Here is a 27,642-nt window from a genome sequence, read left to right on the forward strand (position 1 = left end):
GGATGGCTTCTACAGCCTCAGCTTTCCTTGATTACTTCCTTGTGTGACTCTTTTGTACTCCAGTCTATCTTACTGTAGGGCCATCTTAATATATCTGTTCAAAAGATTGATTTGCGTTTTAAATTAGAAATTTAATACAACATTAAATTGTGTTTTTGTGTATTGGAAATAAGCTTCATTCCAAACACCTCTCCAGATTTCAGATTTATTGCTGATGCAGAAAAAGTGCTTTGAGTAAAAACAGGAACATAGGCTATTGATATGACAGTGCACATTTTGAGTCAAACAAAATATTTATGTTGTATTTATTGCACATTATTTATTAAAGCCTAATATATTTAAGAAGAAGTACTACATTTAGACAAAGTACGCACAGGGAGTTCCTTGCATTTCTAATATATACGATCTGGCTAATTATTCAATTTACCTTAGAGTAGGCTTCAAAAAGTATAAACATCTATTTCAAGTAAATTAACAAATAAACTACCCAACAGAGTTAATCAATTAAATAATAAAAATATTATCACAAATTATCATATATATTACATATATTATTATCATAAAATTTTAATTATTAAAGTTTCTGCTCGGTACTAATTTTTATAAGGTGTCCAAGTTGTTAACAAGGAGATGGATAAATTACAAAGTTAAATTGTAAAACAAATATAATTAACCTATATTTTGACTGATATATATCTTGTGGGTCAATAAATATATTCTATTTCCTAAGTTTACAAGAAATATTCTTTTCAATTTTACCTGTAGCATTATGTCAGTTTTTATTTTATCGAATTCTAAGCAAATAAATCTTAATTAAATACTGTAACATAGTTGTCCACAAAAAATTAATGTCCATAAAAATGTTCATTCCGTGTTCTTATAGATACCACAAAAGGTATTAAAGTATATAAAAAATATATTTAGTACCAAGTTTATGAGATAAATGGAAATTACACTTTTAACCCTCATAAGTGCATTACAGAAAGTGGCACAGAAAAAACTTCTGTCAGTTTTTGCTGTTCTTTAGCAGTCATATTAAACGATTTTCTGCAGCGAATCAGTGCACAAATTCAGTTTCCTTATAATACTCGGGCAGCAAAATAAGCAGTGTGCGCCGCTACCAACCGCAGCCGCCGCCGCTTGATTGTCCCCGCTTGTGACTAACTGCTGTACAGTACGGCCAGACCAGCTCGGCTGTACCTACCCGCTGTGAAGGTTTTATTGTTGCGCCTTCAATTTCTACGCTGCAACTACATTTCTTACGTGTATTTGGGCTTGCAGTTACTTATGTGTAGGCGATTGGACATTGCGTCACCTAAAGTGATTATTAAAGGGCATAGACATTGGCCAGCAAAAATAAATAAAATCCTTGACAATTCATAAATAAACTGTAATCAGGAAGGAGTTTGAAGGAGTTTTGTTTCTCGCAAGATGATTAACAATGAGGAGATATTGTTTACAAGCGGAAACTGACGACGATCTTCAGATCTGTCTTATTTCTTTGACTTCTGAGCTGAACGCTCTAATGACTAACTATCCAGAACTTGATTTCACTAACCTTAGTATGCATATCAGTGATCTTCTAAATAAAATTGATTAAACAAAACTCCTCATATAAATGCTGCCTAAGTGATCTCACTCATTCAAGTAATGAACTTCAGTTACTTTCAACGAAGCTGACTTAGAAAAGGAACAGAGAAGGAACGAAATGAACAACTCTTTTAAAAATCCTGGACGAAATCGAACGTTGAGATTGTCGACCTTAAAAAACAAGTCCAATCGTTTGTTTGACGAACTACGGCAGCGAGAGCTTCACATCTCAACGCTCATCGCCGAGAACAACACCCTTGTCTGACGATGTTCGCAGTATTAAAGCCAAGCTTTTGTTGTCGTCTGAGTCCAATGAAAAAAACGATTTAACTATAAAAAATCTCAGTTATAAGCTAGATTTACTAACTGCTGAACTCAGTGTAAATAGTATTAGTGACAAAAAATGTAGTTCTTACAAATGGGTTGAGGAGCATATTATTCGGTATTATTTTTCAGCTATTGCTAATAGTGTGAAGGGTAGAGATGAAATTTTATTGTTTAACCCAGCTGTTTCTCATTTGTTAAAAGTTTGGTACACCTGAGGCGATTAATGACACTTTGTACAACTCCACTTTCAATAATGCCAAGTATGTATTTCTTTGTGTAAATAACAGTGTTGATAAGCAGAGAGCTGACTCTGGAACACACTGGTCCCTTTTATTTATTGATCGAGGTGTATGTAAGGCTTACCACATTGACTCTGTTTTGGGTGTAAATTTGAGCTCAGCAGTAAACATTTTAAGAAATTTCAAATGTACCTCAATCTAGTCTAGTAGAGATCAAATGTCAACAGCAGGCGAATGATTTTGAATGTGGTCTTCAATGTAATTGTCAATGCAAAATTCATTGTTAATTACTATTGTTCTCCTAGACGTAAGGAAGAATTCACTGATTGGTTCTATTGTAATGTTGTAACTTTACCTGACTGTCCATCACCTGCCCTCAACTCTGTCATTACCTTCGAGCACTCCTTCTCACAACCAGTCGCAATCATCCCCCCCTCAGTTAGATAACAATACTCATACTACTAGCTGTAAAGTTGACACTGTAAAACTTGTTAGATGTAAAGGTGACAAGTGGAAACTTGTAAAAATCAAATTCAAAGCGTAAACGATCTAAACAAACAAAAACTTCCTCGGCAAGAAGTGTCAATCGAGTGCGGGAATAAATATGCTGTCCTGAGTGATATTGATGTTGACGACTGTACAGAGTTAAACACGACCCCTGGTGTTATGCGGGAATTCTAAGCCAGCTAAGGAGCTCTCAGTGATATCTCATTCCTCTGTCTCTGTAACAGATCGAAATCAGCCAAAAGAGAAAACATACATGCAAATAAAAGTAATGTTAGCGATAGCCCCTTGACTGTTAATGATATTTCATGTAATGAAAACCTAAGTTGTAATGAGTTACCTTTAAAAATCATGTTTGATTATTGGTGATTCGTTATTGAGATACTCGGGCAAGCAGTGTTCCGACTTAGGTGCTACAATTGATATGAATCCTGGAGCCAGAATAACGTACAATAAAGCAGAAACTTATGTCTTATCTAAATGAAAGGCCTAAGGTTATTTATTTAAATGTTGGCACTAATGATGTACCCTTGTGATATAATGGTGGACCTGGGTTATAACGGGGGGTGTGGCAAACGTTTAATTCTAGATTCTATGGCAGATCTTTTGTATACTGTTAAAACTAAGTTCCCTACTTCTAAGGTATTTTTAAATTGTATTCCAATAAGGCGTGATTTGAAGTATGGTACTCTGTGCATGTTGAATGAGCAGATAGAGTTGATGTGTTTCAACTTTGGAGTACAGTATGTTGATTTAAACTTTTGCTTAAGACTGCGTCACCTTGCAAGGGATGGTAGACATCTGAATAAGGAGGGTATTTTCTACTGGGTTTCATAATGCATCAGATTCTTTGTAAGATAAATGCTCATAAGGACGAAACACAATCCTTTGAACCAGGTACACCTGAACCTGATACTCCTACTGCTCCTGAAACTAAACCTTTATACACCTGAACCCGAACCAGATACTCCTGCTCTCACGTCGTGGAAACGATTCAACGCCTCATCCCAATCCCCCATCTTAGCACTACGTGACTTTTCCCCCGTTGCTTCTGCCTTGGACTTCAGTCCAGGTGATGTACGCAACGGCTTTCATAATAGCTCCCTGAAGGTCCTTCATCAGAATATACGGGGTTTAAATTCTAATTATGAAAACTCTCCAGCTTTTCATTCAGGAAGAAAATCCAATGGTGGTGTGTATTAGTGAGCATCACGTTAACCAATTCGGCATTTTGCAATTGGATGGTTATGTGATGGCAAGTTCGTTTCTGTAGATCCGGAATGGAGAAGGGTGGAGTTTGCTCTCTTCATTAAACCAGATGCTTCCTTTTCCCTTATTGATGTCTCTAACTACTGCGTTGAAGGTTTCTGTGAATTGGTGGCCATTTCTGTTGAGCTAGGCAGTGGAAAACTTTATATAGTTGGGGTATATAGACCCCCCCTTAATTGCAAGGAGGTCTTCTACAAAAATATTATGATTGTCTTTCACAGGTTATGAAAGGGAGTGCAAATACAATTGTCCTGGGCGATTTCAATATTGATTTAGCGGGGTTCTTCCAACGACTCCAAAACTATACTAAACGATATGCTGTCCTTTGGTCTTCGCCCAAACCATTTGGTTCGTATACACGAGAGTTTAAGAAGTCTAGGACCCTGATTGATCATATATACACAGATATACCTGAACCCTGTTTTTCGAGCTCTGTTATAGTGTCATACTTAAGTGACCATCATGCACAGGCTGCAATTGTTGGCTCTCAATCATCTTCAAAGTCATCCCCAGCTCTTTTCCGCTAACAACCGTGTTTTCTCAGAGGAAAACATTAGTCTCTTCAAATATTACTTGAATAAGGAAAACTGGGCTGATTTGTATTCATTGACTGACTTAAATGCAAAGTTTGAGCTGTTCTTGAGTCACATTGACTATTATTTCAACGTTTGTTTCCCCTTGGTCAGGAGAAAGGTCCCTTCAGAGAGTAGGGACAAGTGTAGGATTAAGCTAGATGGTGAGGCAATAAGGGTTAGGGAACAGTTAAGATCCTCTTACTTGGAATCGAAAGATTTGCCTTCTGTCCACCCCCTTAGGCAAAGATATCTTGGCCTCAAGAAGTTGTATCGTTAAGCTTATTTTGAAACTCAAGTCTGATAGTGTGGCTAAGCAGCTCAGAACGTCATCTAATAAAACCAAAAACACTTTGGGGGGATCGTTAATCAGAGTCGAGGTTCACATGACTTTAAAAAGTACCAAAAACCAGAAATCAGGAATAATTTAGGAGAGGTTGTTAATGATCCCTCAGAAGTGTGTAATATTTTCAATGATTATTTTCTTAATGTGGGTGATAAGTCCAACAAGGTTCCGCCTAATATTAGCTCTTCTGCCTTGAGCACATGTCCTCTGAATTCGTTTTTCTTGTCGCCTACTAATCCTATGGAGATTGCTGAGTCGGTTCGCAGCCTAAAATTCAAAGACTTCCGCTGGTTCAGATGGGAATATCATCTGCTTTGTTGAAAAACGTAGTCTTAGAGCTGGCAGAGCCACTCAGTGAATTGATTAATCATTCATTTTCAATGGGTATATTTCCTGACTGTTTGAAACTCGCTATGGTCACCCCTTTGTACAAGAAAGGCTGCAATCTGGACTGTTCAAATTACAGGCCGATTTCTGTAGTTTCAACCTTCTCTAAAGTTATAGAGAAAATAGTATTAAAAAGGCTTTGGAGTTTTCCTACAGCACAACAAGCTGATGTTTCAACATCAATATGGGTTCACCCAAGGGAAAAGTACTGTTGACGCAATGTTCTGTGTCGTGCAGAACATTGTTGATACTATTGACTCGGGTAACCGGTCTAGTGGCTTATTTTTTTGATTTAACTAAAGCCTTGATTTAGTTGATCACGTTCTTCTTCTAAATAAATTGTCTATCATGGGGATTAGAGGTGTCGCACTTCAGTGGTTTCAATCATATCTGGTCAAAAGGGGCACAGTTTGTTAAGGTGAGTTCTATTAATGCGTCAAATAACATCTGCAATAGGTTTTCCACGAAAGGAACTATCAGCAAGGGCGTGCCCCAAGGTTCAATTTTGGGCCCTGTCCTTTTTTTAATCTTTATCAACGATCTTTGTAAGGGCTTAACTGTGCCAAACTTGTGCCTATATGCAGATGACACGTCACTAACGTTTTCTAATTCCTCCAGAGATCACCTGGAACTCGACACATTCTTAGAAGGGAATGCACTTGTTAATTGGCTTGAGCAAAACAGTCTTCAGGTAAATGTCTCAAAAAACTACACTCATTGAATTTTCAATTAACAGCCATTCAAGCAAAAGTTTGCTCAGTATTCATTTGGGTGATGAAGCTGTTTTCTCAGAATGCTCCGTAAAATTTCTTGGCCTTATTATTGACTGCAATTTGTCTTTCCATTTCCACATAGAGCATGTATGTAGGAAGCTGAGTCAGGGTATTTTTGTGCTCAGAAATCTGGCTCGTTTCGCATCAATGAAATTCTTACTGCTACTTATTATGGCATCATCTATCCATTCATATCTTATGGGGTTTCCATTTGAGGTTCTGAAAGCACCAAAACTAAGTCTGTGTTTAGGCTTCAAAAGAAAGCTTTAAGAATAATTTGTCATGTCCCATCCAGAACCTCATGTGCTAACCTTTTTTCCTCCAACAAACTTTTAACTTTTCCTTCCATTTATATTCTGGAAACCTTATCATTTTCTTCATAAAAACTTTCACCTTTTTAATAGATTTTTTCCGACTCACATGTATGGAACAAGAAGTAAACCCAGATGCATTATGAATATCCCGCCACACTCCACCTCATTTTTTGAAAATCATTAAAAATATTCAGCAGTAATTCTTTTTAACAGTCTTCCATTAAGCTTAAGATTAGTCCAAGATTACACAGTTTTTAGAAAAAAATTGAAATGGTTGTTGATCGAGAAGGCTTACTATTCTGTTAAGGACTTTTTAGCTGATAAGATAGTGTAAACTTGAAAAAAGTAAAATTATTTTATTGAGAGACATTATTATATTTTGTTATGATTTGTTGACTTGGCATATACATTGTTAACTCTGTCTACATGCTGAATAAAGAATTTGAATTTGAATTTGAATTTACTAATATTCTTGTAGTAGCTAATGCATTTTAAAATGTTGAGCTCGTTAATTAATTTAGATAGTGTTTGGCTCTAAATTGTGGTAAGGAGTATGCTACCAGTTGAGGTTTCCTTCCGGTGTGGGTCATGGCACTCAAGCCTTCTCTCTGAATTTTTTAGTGTTTTGTTATTAAGTAATTAAACTTATACTAACACCGATATGTTTTGGCATGAAGAGTAGTATCACCAACAACTCTGTCATAACTTTATGACTAAGTATAATATTTCAGATTCGATTTTAGTAACTATAAAATACTATAATAATATTGCTTCACTAAAAATGATTATTATTTAACAAAATAATCCCCACTAAAAGTTCAATAATGATTACACATTAAAATTTAATTTTGAAAATACATTTTTATAAGCTTAATTTTTGTATTTAAATTTGTACACTTTGAAGCATTGTATCATTTCATTAGCAGTGATCAGGCAAAACCTCTTGAAATGAATCAAGAACATCTATACAGTTTAAATGCTGTAAAGACTTTTCAAATTATACATGGAAACACCAACAAAGCATTAAATTACTAAAAACAATTAAATAAAATTGACATGTTTTGTTCGGGCTAGTTCAAATCATTAAACAAATCTATGTATGGATAACAGGTTTTATACATTATCCATCTATATATATATATATATATATATATATATATATATATATATATATATATATATATAAAATAGAAACTACCTGTACATTGTAAGATTTATAATCTGTCTCAGGTGTAAAAAACATTATGATAGGTTAAGCATGCACAAAACAACTAAATATAATCAATAAATGGTGATGAGTTCGCCAAAGTCAAAAGTTGACAACAGAGCAAGTTGGAAAATGTTCATAAAAACTGTTATGGTTTGAAACTGTCCATTGTCAACTATAAGATTTATCCAAAGAATTTATCCTTGTCATACAGTAGTCAAAATGTCATACTCAAAAATGTTCTAAAGAATATAATATTGTGTTTATCATTTACTATTTTAGTACAGTTTTAACTGTTATCATTATTCTATTTATTTATGTTACTAGGGAATTGATAGAAGTATTCAATCTCATATAGAACATTTTGATAAAGAAAATCATGTTTACTGAGTATTAATTGTACTTTTTTCATTGAAATTTTGAAAACATGTACTTAAAAATATCCCTGGCTTTATTATGCAGTTTAATAGGATTATCTATTAACACAGTTCTAATTTCAAGGGCAGTTTGTGTTAATTTTCAAATTAAACATAGTGTTTTTGAAAATTGAAACAGTTTTACAATATTGGATGTGTCTAACTGACGTTTGCAGTCGAGTTAGAGAAGTCCAGAGGCGGAACAGGCCGAGAGGGAAATTCTGTGACAACTTTTAAGTGGGATAATCTAACATTTGACATGATTTAAACTTGGACAGTACTGTGAGAATGATGAGTTTGTGGTCGTATAACGCCATCCGACATTGAAGAAGGGATCTGGTCAGTCGGTTAACCTTGCTTTTCTTCCTTTTTCCCCAAATTTATATGTAAAAGGAAATAGGATTTTTTTGGACATTTACCATCGTTCAGTGATACAATACAATCAGTGACACTACATTTTGAGATCTGCAATCTGATAAATCTTTTTCTGGTAAATGACTAAAATGTGGACGTTTTAAATTTGGTGTGCATGGAATAGACACACAACATGGCTATTGTTTTTCCTGACTTATGTGTGCTACAACGCTCTGGTATGTTTTATTTACTTTAACCTAGATTTTAGTCATGCATTAGTTTACTTTTACTGGAAAAATCCTGTTTCCTTCACAATCCTTCCATTATAAAAAACAAACTTCAAACAAAGAAGTGTATATAAAAGTTAGAAACGAATTTGAAAACTATTCAGTGCATTTTTATGTAATCTCGTAGGTTTAAATAATTTTTCTTTCCTCGAGATCCATCATTAATTACTTTGTTAACATTAAATAAAATAGTTTATAATAGAAAAATAACACAATTTGGCCTTAGTGAGTAATCATTCATAAAACTATAAATAGTTCATAAAACATAGTCCATATAAATAGTTCATTTTCAGTTGGAAATGTCTTTCTGCTTAAATAAAGAAACCCCGTAGATTACGTTTATGCAAGGCTGACAAGAATAATGCTGTTAAAATTTTGAGTTTTGATTTAATTAATGTCTTAAAAGGAATGTCTGATTGAATTACCGCTTTCAGTATTCTTTCACTTTGACACTGATTAAATTAAGCCTACGGATCTTTCCTTTTAAGTAGGAACCATTCCATCAATTGAGTGCCCTACTGAAAACTCATTGCTTATAACAATTATTAATGATCTTTTATTGCAATCTTTATGTTACGTTTACATTTTTTATAAATTTTATAATTGATAGTTTTTGATTCTGCATGTGTTTATAATGAATTTGATATTTAAAAGCAAGTTATACTCTATATTAAAATTAGTCAATGTTATCATCATATTATGCTCTTGAACAAATAGAAATCTCTCCTAAAAATCATGCATTTGTGGATTCTTTGAATGGCTAGACTACAAACAGTAATCAGCCTGTCCAAATCGCAATTTACAATGATTTGGAATTTATTTACATGTACAGTAATATTCCCTTGTTCAAGTGTTACAAAGGGCTTATTAGCCCTCAACTGCTCTATTTGATTAACTTTATAAGCATATACTATTTTTTAGGGAATATAAATTACTAGCTATTGCACCGGCTTCCAATTCCAAGCCAAACGTTTAATTTTTAGGATGCTAGGTATGTTGCTCTCTCATCCAATGAGAGTTAACATCAGCCCAATAATGAGCATTGTGTCTGCTAAGACTACTGTTTAACATGAAGTTGCTTCATCTAAAAAAACAAAGTTATTTAATCTAATTGTATTGTTATCAGTGTTCCACATCATTATTTCTCAAAATTCTACTCAACGATCAAAGTTGTCCTTACTTAGCTCATGAACTAAACGAATTTTGTTTATAACCACTGTCATGTAAAAATTTACAAACTGATGTTTTAGATATACCTAATATTTGAGAAAAATGTCTTATTGAGGGATGAGGATCTTCTACAACGGACTGTAAAACGTCAAGTAACAATGCTATGTTTGTAGCCGATTTTGGCCTTATGTCATCATAAGATCTCACCCGGTCTTCATAGCCTCGCATCATCATACTCTCTTGTTCACTTAAACACTCCATTTCAAGTAAAGTATTTTAAGTATCACAAAACAAGTCATAACTTTTTTCATTCCAGCCAGTCATTGAACATGATACTGGACTTCCTCAAAACTGATATGATAAGGGAGGCCTGCCCTGCAGCAGGCAATAACTGTAAAACGGTTTTAAGCGTGTAAGGAAAGTGGTTGTCTATTGAAATTATTTACCTTCTGAATGTGGATGTTCATATTTTACCTCAATTAATTTGTAATTAATTTCAATGAGCTGCCATTTTGTACTGGGTTGAGATAGGAAGCTCTAGTTTCCACAGTTCTTGTTCTTTTATTCTTTTATAAATCAAATCAAATCAAAAAGTTCTTTATTCACACAATCATAGAGAATGGTGTTGGCGTCAAAAAGTAAAAGCATATTACTATAGTTATGTTTTTAAAGACTAGACTATAGACTATAAACAAGAGTATGTGCTTAAGAAACTGTCCAGTTAATTTCTCCATTCCAGGAATTCCTTTTCTGAATAAAACGGGTGGTCTTCAAGCCATTTTTGGAGTTGTTTTTTGAAGCCTCTTCCAGTAACTTGCTTAAGGTGATCAGGTAGCTTGTTGAAGTAGACTGCTCCTTTGTAAGTTGGCTTCTTCTCTGATAGACTGAGGTGGGAGAAGTTTGAGGCATTTCTGGTGTTATACTGGTGATAGTCTCCAAGTTTTGGTTTTTTTAACGATACCACCAGTAGAATCACCTCACCAATATACAGTGCTGGTATTGTGAGTATTTTTGGTTCTTGAAAGACATGTCGACAACTGTCTCTGTATCCTATGCCTGCTAGACTCCTCATTGCCTTTTTCTGCTGCAGAAATACTCTATCCATGTTTTGATTACTTGTTCCACCCCATGCTGCAATGCTATATCTTACGTGGGCCTCGAAGAGTGAAAAATAAGCAGTTTTTGCTGCAGGTGTTCCAGATTTAAAAAAAAATTCTTTTTATGACATAAATGCCTGATGCAAGTTTTTTACATAAAATGTTAATGTGGGAATCCCATTTAAGGTTCATGTCAAGGGTAATACCAAGGTATTTTGTGTTTTTATCCACTTTTACAGTGGGTAGGCCATCAATTTCCCTTCCTCTTGTGCTGTATGTCATTTGTACTGTTTTATTTTCATTTAGAACAAGGTTGTTTGAATTGCAGTACTGTTTAACTAAGTTGAAAGCCATACCATGTGTGTTTCTTCTTTAAGGTGGTCTTTATGTGTGTTAGCTAGTGTAAGTACAGTATCATCTGCATACGTTACTGTTTGGCAGAACCTGTCCATGCACTTAGGTAAATCGTTTGTAAGCAAGAGGAAAAGAACTGGCCCAAGGACCGATCCTTGTGGCACTCCTCGGTTCATGGGGAGTGTTTCAGACTGAAATTTGCTAGTTGTTCCATTTAAATTGTGTTTCAGTTCCACTAGTTGTTTTCTCCCACTGAGGTAGCTCCTGAACCAGTTTCCTGGTATCCCATTTATTCCAAGGTGTTGTAGTTTATTAAGCAGTAGATCGTGGTCAATGCAGTTAAGCGCTTTACTGAAATCGAGGAACAAACTGGTAACTGTATTACAACTTTCAATTTGGTCAATAATATATTCAATTAATTGGATTATGGCAGTTACTGTAGATTTTGTCTTTAAAAATCCATGCTGGTTGTCTGTTAAGAGGTTGTTGAGGTTTAAATAATTCATAAGTCTCTGCAGGATAGTCTTTTCTATTATTTTGGAAAAAGTTGATGTTACTGATCAACTGTCATATAGTAGGTGTCAACCAGAGTTGGTTGACACCTTTCAAATGAGGTGTCACTTAATGGGTCTTTACATTTAAAAATTATGAGCAGCTCCCCAAAATCCCATTATCTTTACCAAAATCTCCATATTTATCCATAAAAAACTAAAAAGAGTGTATCCATACTTTTAACTCACTGTATATTTCATCTAACACAACACTTAACAACATATTTTACGATAAAAACCACACTAACTAAATATAAACAATTTGATCACAATTCTTACTAAATATAATGTTTATGATTTGATCATTGTTATTAAAAACTCCTCAACAGTGATGGTGTTATATAATAATCCTACTAAAATAAATTTTAATTTTTTAACTCAACTGTACGTTACCCATTTTTATGAATATTTAAATTTGCAACACAATTACTTTGTACTTTCTTAAAATTTATACTATTAGAAACCAAATCATTACTCCTCCGTTTTAATAACATTGTACATAGTAAGCTGCAGTGGATTACTCCTGAATAATAACCTTGTCCATATTACTCATAGATAATCCGTGCTCAGAGAGAGTAACCATGTGGTTAATTGCTTATATAGTTATTGATTCAATTAAATAATTAATTAATTTTTTTACTAGTGAAAGAGAAGATTTAAATTTTAATGGCTAGGAAAAAGTAACTATTAATTAAGTACCTACAAGGATATGTTTTATTTTATGTATTCCATAAGATATCATTCTCTCTGCTAAAAGTCATCCCATACTCAAACAATGTACAGAACTTAAATGAAACTAATTGATAATCACTTTATCACCTACTGACTTGATATAATGAGTGAATCAAACTAAGAATGATATTTAATAATAAAACTTTCAACTTCCAATGTCTGAGATCTAACTGCTCAGGAGTAGATTTCTCCTGGAGTATATGTATCTGTAGGAAGCTGGATTGGTGATGTCATATACTTTACAGTAAAGCCAGAGTTGGTTGTGCTACTGTGCTTTGTTGCGTTTCTAGTTTTTTTATATTTTTTCTATGTTTTGACTCCAGTAGTATAAATCTTATCCATTGATCCATGTAAATCCCTGTCATTTGATCCCTCTGAGCATCTGTTTTCTTTTGTATTTCACACGTTTATAACATTCATATTTTATTTTCCATTATATTTTTAGATAATTAACCATTTACTTTTTAACCTCCTCCTCTTTAATTTTGTCACTTTGCCAGTTATGTTAGTCACCTTATCACAAGGAGATGACGTATGTTGCAGAGATGGGAGGCTACACGAGGGTGACCAGATCCTGGCAATCGATGGACAACCGCTGGACTCCAACATCACCCACTTTCAGGCCATCAACATCCTGCAGAAGGCCCGAGGCCTGGTGGAGCTTGTGATCGCCCACTACGACTGCCCGCCCTCTCCCTCCCCTTCACCACGTCCCGCCTCCGCCGTCTCGGATACCTCCAAGGCTGGATCGGACATGGTATGAATTCACTTAATCTTCCTGCCAAATTAATTTATACATTCGAGTTGAACACAGCATTCAAATTCTTTCTGGGCTTTGGAATTTCAGTTTTGTGTTCACTAAATTTGAAGTGTCTGACAAGTTATTTAGTGATAAACTTGTTTTTGTTTTCGATATTAATAAGAAGTTCTTTACTGGTGCTGTTTAAAACAAATATTCCAACATTTTGTGAGCAAAGGATTAAAATGTAACATTATTTTGAGGGTAATTGAGCATGAAGAGTAATATAAAGCTTGCCATTAAATGTTTCTAAACGCTAATTAAAACTTTACACTATTTGTTTAATTCAGCCAATTCAAAGAAGTTTATTCAATACGTCTCCAGTGAGTCTGTTACTTTACTAAGAAAGCAAGCCTCAGTTAATGAGGTCCAGTCAGTGTAAGCAGCTTTACATGTTCGTACTTCAAACGTTCGTTTGTTGACAAACGTTTTACACACTAGTCTCTGAACAGACTGGGATGTAGTGTAATAATTTATTTCAAGTTGTGAAGAGCCTTTAATCTTTTTAATTTATTTATGCTGCTAGTCTTAGACGTTCTTTTTATAAAACACATAAAATACAGGATAAATTATTACTGAATGAGATGTATTCAAGTCTGGACTTAGAAGTGTGTCACCATTAGGTACACTACTTGTAGTACCTGTCCAAACTCCCAACCCCTTTATATGTCCACTTTGTCTATATTATAGTGTACCTAGTAGGTAGCTACTAATAATATTCTAGGTGAAATTACTTACTGCCTTCCTTAAAAAGCTAAAAATTTAGAATGCAACCACTGTGATAGTCAAATAACAATGCTATACCAAAACGTGGATGTACGCACACGCGCTTGTACGTACATACACAACAAAACAATGCCCAATATAAATACCAAATTTAAAGGTTTTTAATTTGTCTAACTCAAGTGCTCAGTACAATAAGTTAAAAGTTAATTATACAAAATATTTATTGTTGGTGATATTTTCAACTTATTTTTGTGTTGTAAATATTTCATATGTATTTTACAGCTCCTTTTATCATATAATTTTTATTATAATTTCTGAACCAGGCCTATGTATTCAAATTTTTTTTTCTTTTAAGCACTTTAAACTGAGGCATTATTTTTATGTAAGATTTGAAAAAGATGTTCAGCACTTTTAATAGTTTTTTAGTGGTAAGCATTAAAATGAGGTAACTTGGTAAAGACAAATAAAGATGAAAAAAAAATATCAATCAAAACCCAAATGTTGATAAAAGAACTAAACATGATATATAATACAAGTGAATGAGATTGTAAAAGTCAGCAAGCAATATGTGTTTTATAAATTACTAAAAAATATATGATTAGAGTGGACTAAGCAGATTTGTAGCCTAAATTTCAGTTTATAAAAAAAAAAAATAATTTTTTTGTATGAGCAATAAAATTTGTTGTTATAATAAAAAGTATGTAAAATACACAGAATAATGGGGCAGAGAGATGTAAAGGATTTGACATTAAAAGGTAATTAATTTTAAATTAACTCTGAAACTGCATAATTATCTAAGATATAAAGTAAGTCTATTTCAAAATGTCTTAAGCCAAAGCTACATGTGTCAAGATAAAAGTAGAAAATAAACAATTTTAACCCTTAAAGCGCAGATGGAAATTTGGACTCAGTTCAATTAGCGTGTATATAAAAATTAAATTCTGTTCGTGCCAAACTTTAATTTCTTTTCTATTTTGTGGAATATGAAATGAGAAGTACAAATTTTTTTAATGATTAAAAATTTTATACTTACACGAGGGCCCGCCTTATGGTTAAATCTGCATGCTGTGGCTAACATCGTAAGACGAAACGTCAATAAAAGATCAGAATCAGAATCAGAATCAGAATATCATTTCTGTTAAGCACTGAATATCAAGATAAGCACTGTTTTTAAAAATTATTTTTCAAACAGCGTATAATTCAGTTTGCTTTCCAAGGGTCATAAATCAATACGTTTATCCATTCTTACATATTTGAATTATTTTTGTGTATTATATATTTTACACAATAAACTAAACTAAGATGGATATTCTCTTATACCAAGTTTAGCAAAATTCTGATGCTACGGATATATCTGTATGCCGAGCCTCAAGGGTTAAAACTTTGATTGCAGATTGCATTCCAAGACTAACAAAGGTTATCTTAAGAATTTTATAAAAGTGTTATGTAACAATATAACAACTAGACTCTTTTTGAGGGAGAGATTATAATAATCATCTATTTAATGATGATGCCTGTGTAACAGGTTTGCCCATGTTTATGAGTCGTATAAACTTGAGATGAGTCCGTGCTATAGTGTACATGTAATCCAATCCCCCTTTGTCCAGACAATTTTGTATTATTTCTCTCTTTTGTAACCTATTGACATTCTGCCTTATTCTATTAGAGCAAACTGAAACAAAAAATATTAGACAATCTCAGGTTAAGAGCAAACGAAGAAAACTGGTCCTAACTTCTCACAATAAATAAAAAAGTGATTCATTCATTCACTGTACATCATAGGCATATGAGGATAAAGGATCTGTTCCTTTAAACTTGTTTCAGAAAAGCTTGTTCTATCTTTATTAGAAACAAATTATAAATTCATTTGACATTGCTAATTTATAATTCCAAAATTATGTATCTGATACCAGTCTTTCACTGCTACAGAATATTCTAAGTGAGCAATAAAATTTAAAAATACATCTTTAGCCTAAAATATTAACTTGAATTAATTCCTCTATATCAAGCTGCACGTACCACATTTGAATGCACAATTTTTGAGTGACACATTAAGATTGTGGTTTAAAACATCTCAGTTCAGTTCTCAATATTTCTTGCCCCGCAAACCCAAAAGTTTCTACCAAGCTTTGTGTATTTGTGCGTCACTCAGTCTCGAACAAACCACAGCCTGGAGAACTTCTCTAAATCTGGTGTTTCTGTTTCATTGCATTGTTCTTTTTTCCCTTCTAAAAGAAAACTTATTGGACACATCACATTAAATGTTGAAATAAAATGTAATGTAAAAAAGAACATGAAAAAACGTGTATTAAAATTGCCAAAATATATAGGATTTTCCGTAAATTTCTGAACAAAGGTATATCATTGTTATTGTTCAGGTCAAGACAAATATATTTCACCATATGAACATGGGTCTGATGCTTACTTTCCCATCTGTCTGTATGTGTTTTTAGAAAAAATTAATATCTTAAAAACTAATTAGTTCATTGTACCAAATTTGGTTCAAATGTTTATGATAATACGGCCAAAATTATCTTGAGTATTTTCAAAATGGCGGCCATTAAAACTTTTAAACCTTGAATATCTTAAAAACCAGCAGTTTTCTCAAGAAAATCCATGTATAACAGTTTTTAGAGGATATCATCAAAAATCTAGTGACACCAAAATTATTTAAATCGAATTGTAAATAACTGATTTAGAGCAAATTTACTGTGACAAGACATGGCCACATTGAGGTTCTCAGCGAATAGCCAACAATATAAATACTAAATAAACAGCATCTCTCAATGTGGGCCATATTTTGTTCCAGTAAATCTGCTTTGCATCAATTATTTATTATTCAATTTAAATAATTTGGGTGTCATTATATATGTGATAATATCGTCTAAAAACTGTTATTCTTGTAGTTTTTGAGAAAAACTGCTGGTTTTTAATATATTTAGTTTAAAAGTTTTTATGGCCGCCATTTTGAAAATACTAAAGATAATTTCACAATATTTTTTTCAGTAACTGGTCTTGTTATTCTAATCATTTGAGCCAAATTTGGTATGATTTAATTAATTTGTTTGTGTTTTAAATGTTAATATTTTAATAAAACACACATACAAACAGACAGATGGGATACTAAGCATCAGAAACTCATGTTCATATGATGAAATATGTTTGCTTTCACTTGAGCAATAACGCAGAATATTTGTCCAGAGAGATACTGGACACCCTGTATTTTGTTTTTGAGTATTTAACAGTTTTTTGTGATGAAAAGCGATTAAGAAAGGAGAGTTTTTACATTTTAGGTTTTTGTTCAAAGAGAGCTAATTATTTTGGGATGGTTAACTTTTTCCATTCTCCTATATATCATGATGGGAATTTCGTAACATATCATTAGGTGCATTCTTAAAGTAACTTTTTGTCAGATTCCTACTAAGCAATCATAAAAAATTACAGTACAATCAAGTACAGCGCAGTACAATCAAGTACAGCGCAGTACAATCAAGTACAGCGCAGTACAATTTAACAAATTGATAGATGAAGAAATATTGAGGAATTTCTCTTTTTTGATGGGTTTATAAAAGTTATATGGATTTTTGAAACAGTTCTGTTAAATATACATGAATTTTGTGTCCAGCATTCTGCACCTTCTGTGTAGATTTTTGTCATTCAGGTCTTTCATGCAACATGGTTTTCTAGTTCCATACTTCCTTAATTTGCAGCCAGTTAAGGATGATTTTTCTACCAGAGCTTTGTAATTATGATGTATTAATGAGTCGATGTTGAGTGTTTTAAGTAATGTTTGTCTCTACTTTTAAGTGGGGGTTTTTTCATCTTCTTCTATGATGGTTTCTTGAACGTGTAAAATCATCACTGATAGAACATCTATACTGCTGAATATGCTAATATGTAGATTTTTTGTTGACTTTGCAGTATGAGTATTTTACTTATGTTCTGAGCTGATGTTCTATAGCATAGATGCAGACCATAATATCTGACCTTCATATAGTAATCAAAACAGCATTATGTCAAAATTCAGGATATCTAACATTTTCATAAAAGTGTGTGCAGCAACTAATGTTCCTGTCATATAAAGGATCAGACAACACAATTTTAAAGGGATTCACTGGAATGTTTTGAAAGTGTCATGCAAAATAAGGCCATTGTTTGAATTACATAAACATGAAACTATGTCATTTATGGTAATGCGTTTATTTGGCATCTGTGTAGATGACCTAGGATCTGTTTTGTATTCAAATCTTCTTTATTATCTTCATCTATTCACTTAAATTAACTTCAAGTACAAAATATGATTATTAAAATGTATTGACCATTTAAAAAAATTATTTGATGGTTTTAAGAATGCAAACGCTTAAAAAGAATTCAAGTTGATAATTAATATGACAAAAGGGAATGGGCATCACACAAGTAATTCTGTTGAGAACAAAGAGAGTACTTAAATTCTTTCTTAGTTAAAGAACAGTCAGCGCAGAAAACAATAAATAAAAATAGGCAGCCATTTGTTGGTTCTCCTAACAATGAAGCTTTGCTGCAAACATAACTGCTTTTTGTCTGCAAACAGGTAAAAGAACTTTGTTCCTAGAATCTTTTAATTTAAAACTCATGAATTAAATTTGCTGTGAACAAAAACTGTTAATGGTGTTATCAGTGTACCAAAAGAGGTCTTCATAAGTTCATCAGGAACTTATTAAAAAGCTTAATTTAAATTTTTATTTAACGTAGACTTGCATTTTGTAAAATCCCGCTTCAATGGTCTAAAGATATTTTTTATTACAGATCTCCATCTGGCCTTTTACAGAACAAACATATATTTGTCACGTAATATATTTTTACATATTGTTTATAGATATTTCTGTAATTATAATAATTTAATACTTTAATTAACTGTAAACTTAGAAGTGTAGATTGATTAGTCATCAATCCTTACTACTTTACAAACAAGTGCAAAATAAAAAATACTGTTGTTTAGTTTTCTTTTATTTATCTTTCACATGGTATGGTCTTTATGTATTAATTGGCTGCAAGATGTTTTAATAATTTTTTCTAGGATTGGAACAAGTGAAACATTTAATGTAATTTTAAAACTTATTTGAAATTGAGATAGCACAAAGTCAAAATAGGAGCAAAGTATTTTACTCTAGTTGGAGGGAGATTCATGCTGGTGTTCCATAATGTTCTATTTTGGGTGCTTTTATCATTTATAAATGATTTACCTCTGAACATTAAGCCTAAAATTGTTCTATTTGCTAATGTTACAACCTCTCTCCAAACAGGACAAAATTACGCCTCTCTAGATTATTCTGAACAGCAGTCAATCTTCAATATGTTTAATTGGTTTGAAAGCAGTTGTTTGAAATTGAATATTGCCAAAACAAATATTTTAAATTTCTGAACAAATCATAACAAGAATAATATTTATAGCGCAAATTTAACATTCTCAAATGGAAAAATTTCACATAGCACAACTTTTTTCGGAGTAAATCTTAACAGTTTTTTTAAAGTTGGGAGCCCCAGATGTTGCAAGTAAAACTAAGAAGAACATTGAAACTACATCTGAGGTAACAGAGTTAAGTACAACACTGTTAGTGTACCATGGCTACATTTTGTTTCTAATTAGATATAGCAAATTTTTCTGCAAAATTACTAATAAAATCAATCTATTTTTATACTACAGACAAAGTAATCAGGTTCAAATTGGACTGTAGAACTTAATACAAAGTAAATTTTTAAAAATATGATATTTTATCAGTTCCATCACTTTATTCTAGAAATTTTTAGATTTGTAAAAAGAATCCTACTTTTTGCTAAGGCCAAACAAAATAAATGACTTCTACAACATCCCCATATTACATGGGATTTATGTTTATTTAACGAGTTATCTGACAACCTAATGGTTGAACACTGTTTTGCAGAATTCTATAGACACATTCATTGACTAACTGTTAGTATAAAGTTGTTTCAATATTGTAAATATACAATCTAAATTTTTATCCATAAATATTTACATGTTGATATAGAAAGATGGCTTAATGATAATGAAAATAACTTTAACTATCTGAATCGCTATGTTACAATGAAATGTATGTTCAGCTTTATGTTAATTTTAGTATATATAACCTTGTTATTTTTTATATTTATATGACATGTCACTTGTTTCTGGGGCAAAGCTCCAATGATTGTAGCTTTTTATGACAGATAAAATGGTTATGCAACTCCTGTTGTTTATTAGTTGGAATAGCGTTCTGTTTTAGAATTCTTTGAAAAATTAAATTCTTAAAAAATGTATCTAAGACCTCACTGATGAGAGAATTCTGCTTAATTGTTTGTCTCACTGGCTCTGTATTGTTATTTCCATATAATTTTCTATATTGTACTCATGGATTTCAGTTGAACACCGAGTGGGCGCAAGTGGAAGTGATTGACCTGGTCAATGATGGGTCAGGCCTCGGGTTTGGTATCATCGGTGGCCGCAGCACGGGAGTCGTTGTCAAGACCATCCTGCCTGGTGGTGTAGCTGACAGGGTAAGTTGGTGTTTGTTGGCAGTTTAAGGAGCATTACATAAATGTAGTAACAATAGTTTTTCCTTAACTTAAGTTTTATAAATCAACATTTGTTAGATAAAAATGTTTATATCAATGTTAAAATCAAAATTAACATTTGGAGTACATAACAGTTAATTTTAAGTATTGAACTTGAAAAGTATTTCGGACATTTGCTATTGTTATTTTTTACAAAAGGTATAACACAAATAGGTGATTATACTACAAACTAACAATGAAAATTTAAGTTTATCATGGTATAGCAGAAATATTTTAGCACTTTAAACATTAACTGAGAAGTTTTTTAATTTTTTAAACTTTTATTTCACTATGTTTTGCTGTAGGGAAATTTAGATAGAATTTTAATACAACAAAAGAAATCATTAAGAATTATGTGCAAATTAAAAAGAGAAGACTCAGTCAAACATCTTTTTGCTAATCTAAAAATATTAACTGTATATGGGCTCTATATTTTAGAAACTATGACTTACGTAAAACAGAACTTTGACCCGATTTTATCTGTAAATAATCATATTCACAACACTCGATTAAATAGACAGGTTGAAACACATCATTTAGATTTTTTTAAGAAAAAACTAAATATATGGGAACAAAGTTTTTGTATATGCTACCAAGGCATATTTTACTGGAAAATAATGTATGTAAATTCAAATCTAAAGCGAAAGATTATTTAATAAATTTATCTCTTTATTCGCTAGATGAATATTTTCTCAGCTAGAATTAAGCAATTCTGACCTAACTGTAGTAAGGAATCTAGGAGGGGCCATTCTATGTTTGGTATAACATAATATATTTTAATATAAATAAAATCTATATTAAAGTCCTATCTAGTATTAAGTCTTGACCATTTGTAATTTGACGCTATTTATTGTACCTTTGTACATAATATGAATAAAGAATGTTTGAATCTTGAATCTTGAATCTATTAGCTATTATTTTTTAAAGTTTTTCATAAATGTACAGTAAATTTATATGGTATTTTTATGATTCGAATTTGTAATCTTCCTACATAATAAGAGTTTAAAGTTGGTTTTTGTATATATTTTCAAAATTTCAGCTGATTTTCAACATTTCGGTAAATGTTAGTAGGCATCCATTAATACATCCTATTTCAGCAAGATCTGAGGATAAGGGAAATTGTAACTGACTCTTATATTAGGTTTAGCACGAGTAAGAGTATTTCTCATTTGAATTAATTATATTTATGACACCTTAGCTGAGTTTGCCTTTTTTTCCCCAATAAAGTAAATATATACATAGATATTGGAAACTTATTTCCAGTTCTTGTAATTGATTCCTTGTATTTAAAATCTGCATACACATACATTTGGTCGAGAAGAGGACTGTTTGATTGTACAATTGCTTTGACCTGCCAAACTTTGGTTGTAAATCCTGTGGCAGGTATAATAGAAATAAATGTTGTATTTTCAAAAATAATGATTTATTCGTTTTTTAAATTTATGTGGGTTTTTCTGACTCGAGTTCAGTTCGACATATGTTATACACTCACAGGATGGAAGACTGCAGAGTGGAGACCATATACTGCAGATAGGGGAGGTGAACCTGCGGGGGATGGGGAGCGAGCAGGTGGCTGCTGTACTACGACAGTCAGGCAGCCATGTGCGGCTCGTCGTCGCCCGCCCCGTCGAGCCTACATCGCCAGAGTATCAGGTATGTCACTGTGTCTAGGGCTCGCTGGCTACAACAGAGTTTGATATACTTAAAAGTCGTCTCCTTCCCTCCTTATCAACTTTCTTATGAATAGAGATGGAGTGATTTACTTTGGGGGATGTTTATATGACCAACTGAGGAGTTTTTTTATGTATGACAACTTTTGACACCCTCCCCCCCCTAAAATGGGGCATTTTGGTGGTAAGTCAAAATTTTTAAATAGGATCCCTAGTAAGTGACACCTTATTTGAAAGGTATTATGAAAGGAAGAAGAATTGCACAAAGTTGAGGGCTCTAATGTTACTGTATCGAATTTGGCGCCCAATTAAAGTTTGAATTGTTTTATAAAGCCCCCACAGTTTAAATTACATTTAAAGTTATTGTAAGGCAGATAAAACATTCACTCACTAGTTATTTTGAGAACTTACAACTCAAAATCAAACACAAGTTATTACGAGAATCAACAAACCTCAACAACCATGATTAAAATAGCATTTATTAGGTTTTGTTTTGTCTGACCGAAGCCCATTAGGAAGTACTGGGAATACAAATAGCTGGTTTTGCCTTGTCATCTCTTATTGGTTACCAGTTAGTATCTGAGACACATTTAGTCCAGTTACTGTGTCAAGTTGTCGATTTTGGATTTGGGGGGAGGAGTAAAAAATTGTCATACATAAAAAACTCCTTAGTTGGTCAAACATCCTCAAAAGTAAATCACTCCATCTCTATTCATAAGAGAGTGAATAGGGCAGAGGTGGGGATGGGACTTAGGTAAGACACCCGGTATATTGCCTTAACTGATAACATGTATTTATTTACCTTTTTTTCTAATGTAATGCCAATCAAAAAATAATGATTTGATGTAAAGGTCAAGTATATTTAGTTGGTACTCAGTTTTAGCTTGAGCACCAGTTAAAAACTGATGATTGATAGATTGCTCAACATGTGAAGTGGAACACAAACACCTTAAAATTACACTTTCTTTGACTTTTTAAGGAATTCAATTATTTATAAACCAATTTTCAAGTACATGTTTGTGTTTCAATCCAATTTGGATTACTTACAGTTAATTTTCAATAAGTTCCAGTATTTCAAGTTTGTAATATACTGGTTATGTATGTCCTGTAAATGTATTACAGATTAAATTTTAACATACCAGTTCTTCAAATAAATGTATATAGGTGTAGTAAACATTGGTGAATCCTTTTTAGATCACAAAAATGTAAGTTTTAAATACCACATTTGTGTAGTATAGTGTAGGGAAGTGTACTTTAGTAGCTGAAAAGAACAAAATGGGATACACTGCAGTTTTGATTTTTGTATAACATTAACTAGTTTACCAGATTAAAAACCTAAAGCAGTCTGGAAGTATCCGATACCATGTTGAGTGTTGTTGATGACCAGGCGTTGGACAGCCATGCACCCATCGTGCCCACCAAGCTGCTGGGAGACCCAGAGGAGCTGGACAGGCACTTGGTGCAGAACGGGTATCCTGAGGTGACCAATGCTGATGGCTATGACAATCCCTTTATCTATACCGGTCACGACCCCGACATTGACCTGCAGGTGACGTAAATTTGTGTGTGATCTCTGTTGTTTTATAGAAACAATTTTCAAATCACTTGCGTTAAAGCTTCTTAACTATGGTAGCATTTCCGATACTAACTTTATTACTTTTAATTTGCAGGAAAGGCTTTAAATAATATTTGTTTAATAAAGCATTTTTTACAGAATTAAATTGTTATTTAATTAATTTAAACAGAAGTTTGTTTTACAATCAAACAATTTCCAAAATTTGATTCTTATAACAAACGTTTAACAAGAACCCATGAAATAAATTAAAAACTTTTTGCATGTTAGTTCAAGCGTGGGTAGCACCTATATACATGGCCAAGTCGAACACTAAAGCACGATAGCGGTTATAGACACCGTGCGCTCTCTTGGTAAAAAAATAACTATTAGGTGTTAAAAATATTCAATAGAGAGCAGTTAAGAGTTCACTTCTATACTTTGAACCAAACAAAGTGGCTTTTCAGTGCTGTTTATGACAATTTATGATTTATAGAGACGCATAGCAACAGCTGTTCATTTTTGATTGTCCACTGACACAAAATTAAGCTATAAACGCCAGTATGGTTTGCTTATTGATTGTACTTTCTGTATTTATCAACAAGATTTGAGTTTGTAGTTTTGATTAGTGTTTTGAATAGTGTTTACTTTGTTTGTTCTAAATAATGGTAAATTTAGCCAAACCTAACCAGGTAAAACTCAGCCTCCACCCAGATAAATGCTTTGAGGTTTATCCCACCTAAGTAGATTTTTAGTCTAAAATGTTAAGTTGTTTCTCTTATAACCCAGATATAATATTTTGATGGTAAACTAATATAATAACCCAATGTTTATAATTATTTTTGTAGGTAGATAAGAAAACACCATTTTTTTGTGGGTATTTATGTCTTACATTGTATACATTTGAATACCTATTAAACTGTTATTAACTTTAACATAGGAATACAAAAATAATTTTCACTTTTTGTATTCCTATGGTAAAGTTAATAACAATTTCTGAAGATTCCAAAATATAAATAAACATTGATAAAATAAAAAAAGATTTTTACAACTTGAGGGTTTGAGAATTACTTAGATATTCTTACCTCCATCAGATCCAAAAATAACCACGAGGTGTTGTCAGAAGTTAATAACTAAAAAAAAGTTTATTTTGCAAGAACGTATTAGAAATTTGTACGCCTATAAATACATGCCACACCACACATGAACATGAAATGAGTGTTTGTTTTTTTTTTTTTTTTTTTTTGGTGTAATATGTGATGATTGAATAATTTCCGAAACATGTAACTTATGTCAACAGCTCACGGTTATTTTTGGATTTGAAAGAGGTAAGAATATCTAATTAATTGTCAATTTAATTCAAAATGGGGTATTACCAATGAATTAAAATTTAGCGTGTAGTCACAAGATAGACTAAAGCTTTAAGGGTTAACTTCACAAAGAAATTTTTATGTATTTGTAAATTTTTGTTTTGTTATTTTCAATAAAAAAAACTATTTTTATTATCTTCTATACTAAAGGTAACATTTTTGAATTTTTTCACCTATTTACTCTAAGCTGTTGGGGTTTGTAGGGACCTGACTCATTGGTGATGGATGTGGTTCGTCCACCACTACCCACCACTCCGATGCCAGTACTCACCGCCACCCCCTCCCTCCCTCTCCTTACCCTGGACATGATCCCCCCGCAGACTCAGCTGCCGGAGATGGAGAAGTTCAGTGTAGAGATACAGAAAGACAGCCACGGCCTCGGCATCACCATCGCTGGCTATGTCTGCGAGAAAGGTGATAACAGTAGTCTGTGTAGATTACTACTATAGATATACGAACCAAACCAAAGCTTGCATTTTGTCATAAATTTCCATATTGTTCTACATTTTTGCAAAAGGAATTATTAATTTACAACTAACTGTAAAAGTGTGTTTATGTTTTCTCATAAAGAAAATCTATAAAAAACATATTATAAACACAATGTTATGTGAAATGAAATGAAATGATTTATGAAATGAAATGAAATGATTTATTAGCCCAATAGAACATTACAATGTTATAAGGCTCGTCAAGAAATAATAACACTAAATACTAAATAACAATAAAAAAAAAATACTAACTACAACACAAGTAACATATAGCTAATACTAGGTGGTATGATATTTCACATCTTAATTATTTTCTGGTGAATTCGGACGAAAATCGTCAAAAGTATAAATTTCAGTTTGAAGCATGTATTCTTTAATAGTTTTTTTGAAAGCCTTTAATGTAGGAATCTCTCTCCATGCTAAAGGTAATTTGTTAAAAAAATGCTGACTATTGTAAGAGAAAGATGTTTTAAAATGGGTTGTTCTGTGTATAGGAACAGGTAGAGAATAACTATTACGTGTTGTGTAGTTATGATGGGAGATAAAGGGATTGGACTGTATTCTTTTATATTTTTGAGTTAAAACTTCCATTATGTAAATACTTCTTACTGTTAAAATTTGAAGATTAAAAAAATGTCCTCTACATGATTGATTAAATTTCAAATTTCCTAGAATTCGGATTGCTCTCTTTTGAGTTTTGAAAACCTGTTCAATAAATGGTGAACTTCCCCAGGAAACAATTCCATATCTCAACACAGATTCGAAATAGCCAAAATAAATAGTTTTTGCTGTTCTTAAGTCAGTCAAGTCTCTAATTTTACGAATAGCATAACATGCTGAATTTAGTTTCCCATTTAACTGACTGATGTGATTTTCCCATCTAAGATTGTCATCTAAAGTAACACCAAGAAATTTACAACGTTGAGTTTAGCTCCAGTCACCTTCCTCTTACTTACCTCTACATTCCCTTCCCACCATAGTTATGTTACAATTTTATGTTAGGAGTGAAAAATTATACATTCCTTAATATTTACATACTTTATCAAGATCATAATCTATTAGATTTCCACAGATTTATGTGAAAGATTCATTTTACACTTTTAATTGCTGTTATTTTGTGTGCAGAGGACCTCTCTGGTATTTTTGTGAAAAGTATCAGTGAAGGCAGTGCAGCAGATCTGTGTAAGAAGATCCAAGTTAATGACCGGATTGTGGAGGTATTGTACTATTATTAATATTTTTTTAATAAGTCTTAATTTATTAACTTAACATAATTTTCAGTTATTTAAAATACAAGTTTCTCTATTTTGATTAATATTGAATACATGACTAATGTTGCGTGTAATATCTGTAAAAGTGGTGGTTAGATTACAATTATTGATGTTACTTCCTTGCAATTTGTAATGTCCTTCAGGTCCATTAAGTCTTATCATTTTAGTTTGTATTATGTGACATTTTATTTTTTAGTCACATTAGGTTTTAAACCTATAATATTAGTATTTCTATAAATTATTCACTAAAATTATCATAACATACGTTTTCCATTTATAGGATTGAAACATTTTATTATCATAGCAGCCAATATATACAAAGCATTAATTTACAGGTTTATAAACATTAACAGTAAAAAAACAGGTATTATTTCTGTTCTTTGAGTTTAGCTATGACTTTTTCACATGATAATTCTAGAATTACAATTATTCATAAATCTTCCTTAATTTTATTTCTATTTTGTTATGTTGCTTCAGATATTTTAGTATCAGAAATATAGTGCTGATATTATTGTTTTTTATTTTATTATTTAACATTAAATTATGTTTAAAATAAACGATTAAATTTGAACTCTTATTAAAAAATTATTAATTTAAAATACTTTAAAAAAATGAACAAAAGAGAAGTTGTTTTTACTCTTTTGTTAGCATGCACCAGGTTATCAATAATTAGAGTTAAATCAAAATTG

General features: G+C 32.3%; 1 protein-coding gene across 1 annotated transcript in view; it reads left to right on the forward strand.

Moving 5' to 3' along the window:
- The window catches only part of LOC124355097 (patj homolog), a 261,313-nt gene that overhangs the window by 157,672 nt on the left and 75,999 nt on the right, over nt 1–27,642 (forward strand). Inside the window, exons 7-12 of the mRNA XM_046806044.1 lie at nt 13,033–13,246; nt 20,411–20,545; nt 22,097–22,255; nt 23,660–23,821; nt 25,398–25,608; nt 26,808–26,899. Coding sequence (XP_046662000.1) covers nt 13,033–13,246; nt 20,411–20,545; nt 22,097–22,255; nt 23,660–23,821; nt 25,398–25,608; nt 26,808–26,899 — 973 coding nt within the window. The remainder of the gene's footprint in view (nt 1–13,032; nt 13,247–20,410; nt 20,546–22,096; nt 22,256–23,659; nt 23,822–25,397; nt 25,609–26,807; nt 26,900–27,642) is intronic.

The sequence above is a fragment of the Homalodisca vitripennis genome, chromosome 2, assembly GCF_021130785.1.
Source record: "Homalodisca vitripennis isolate AUS2020 chromosome 2, UT_GWSS_2.1, whole genome shotgun sequence".
NCBI classification, from domain to species: domain Eukaryota; kingdom Metazoa; phylum Arthropoda; class Insecta; order Hemiptera; family Cicadellidae; genus Homalodisca; species Homalodisca vitripennis.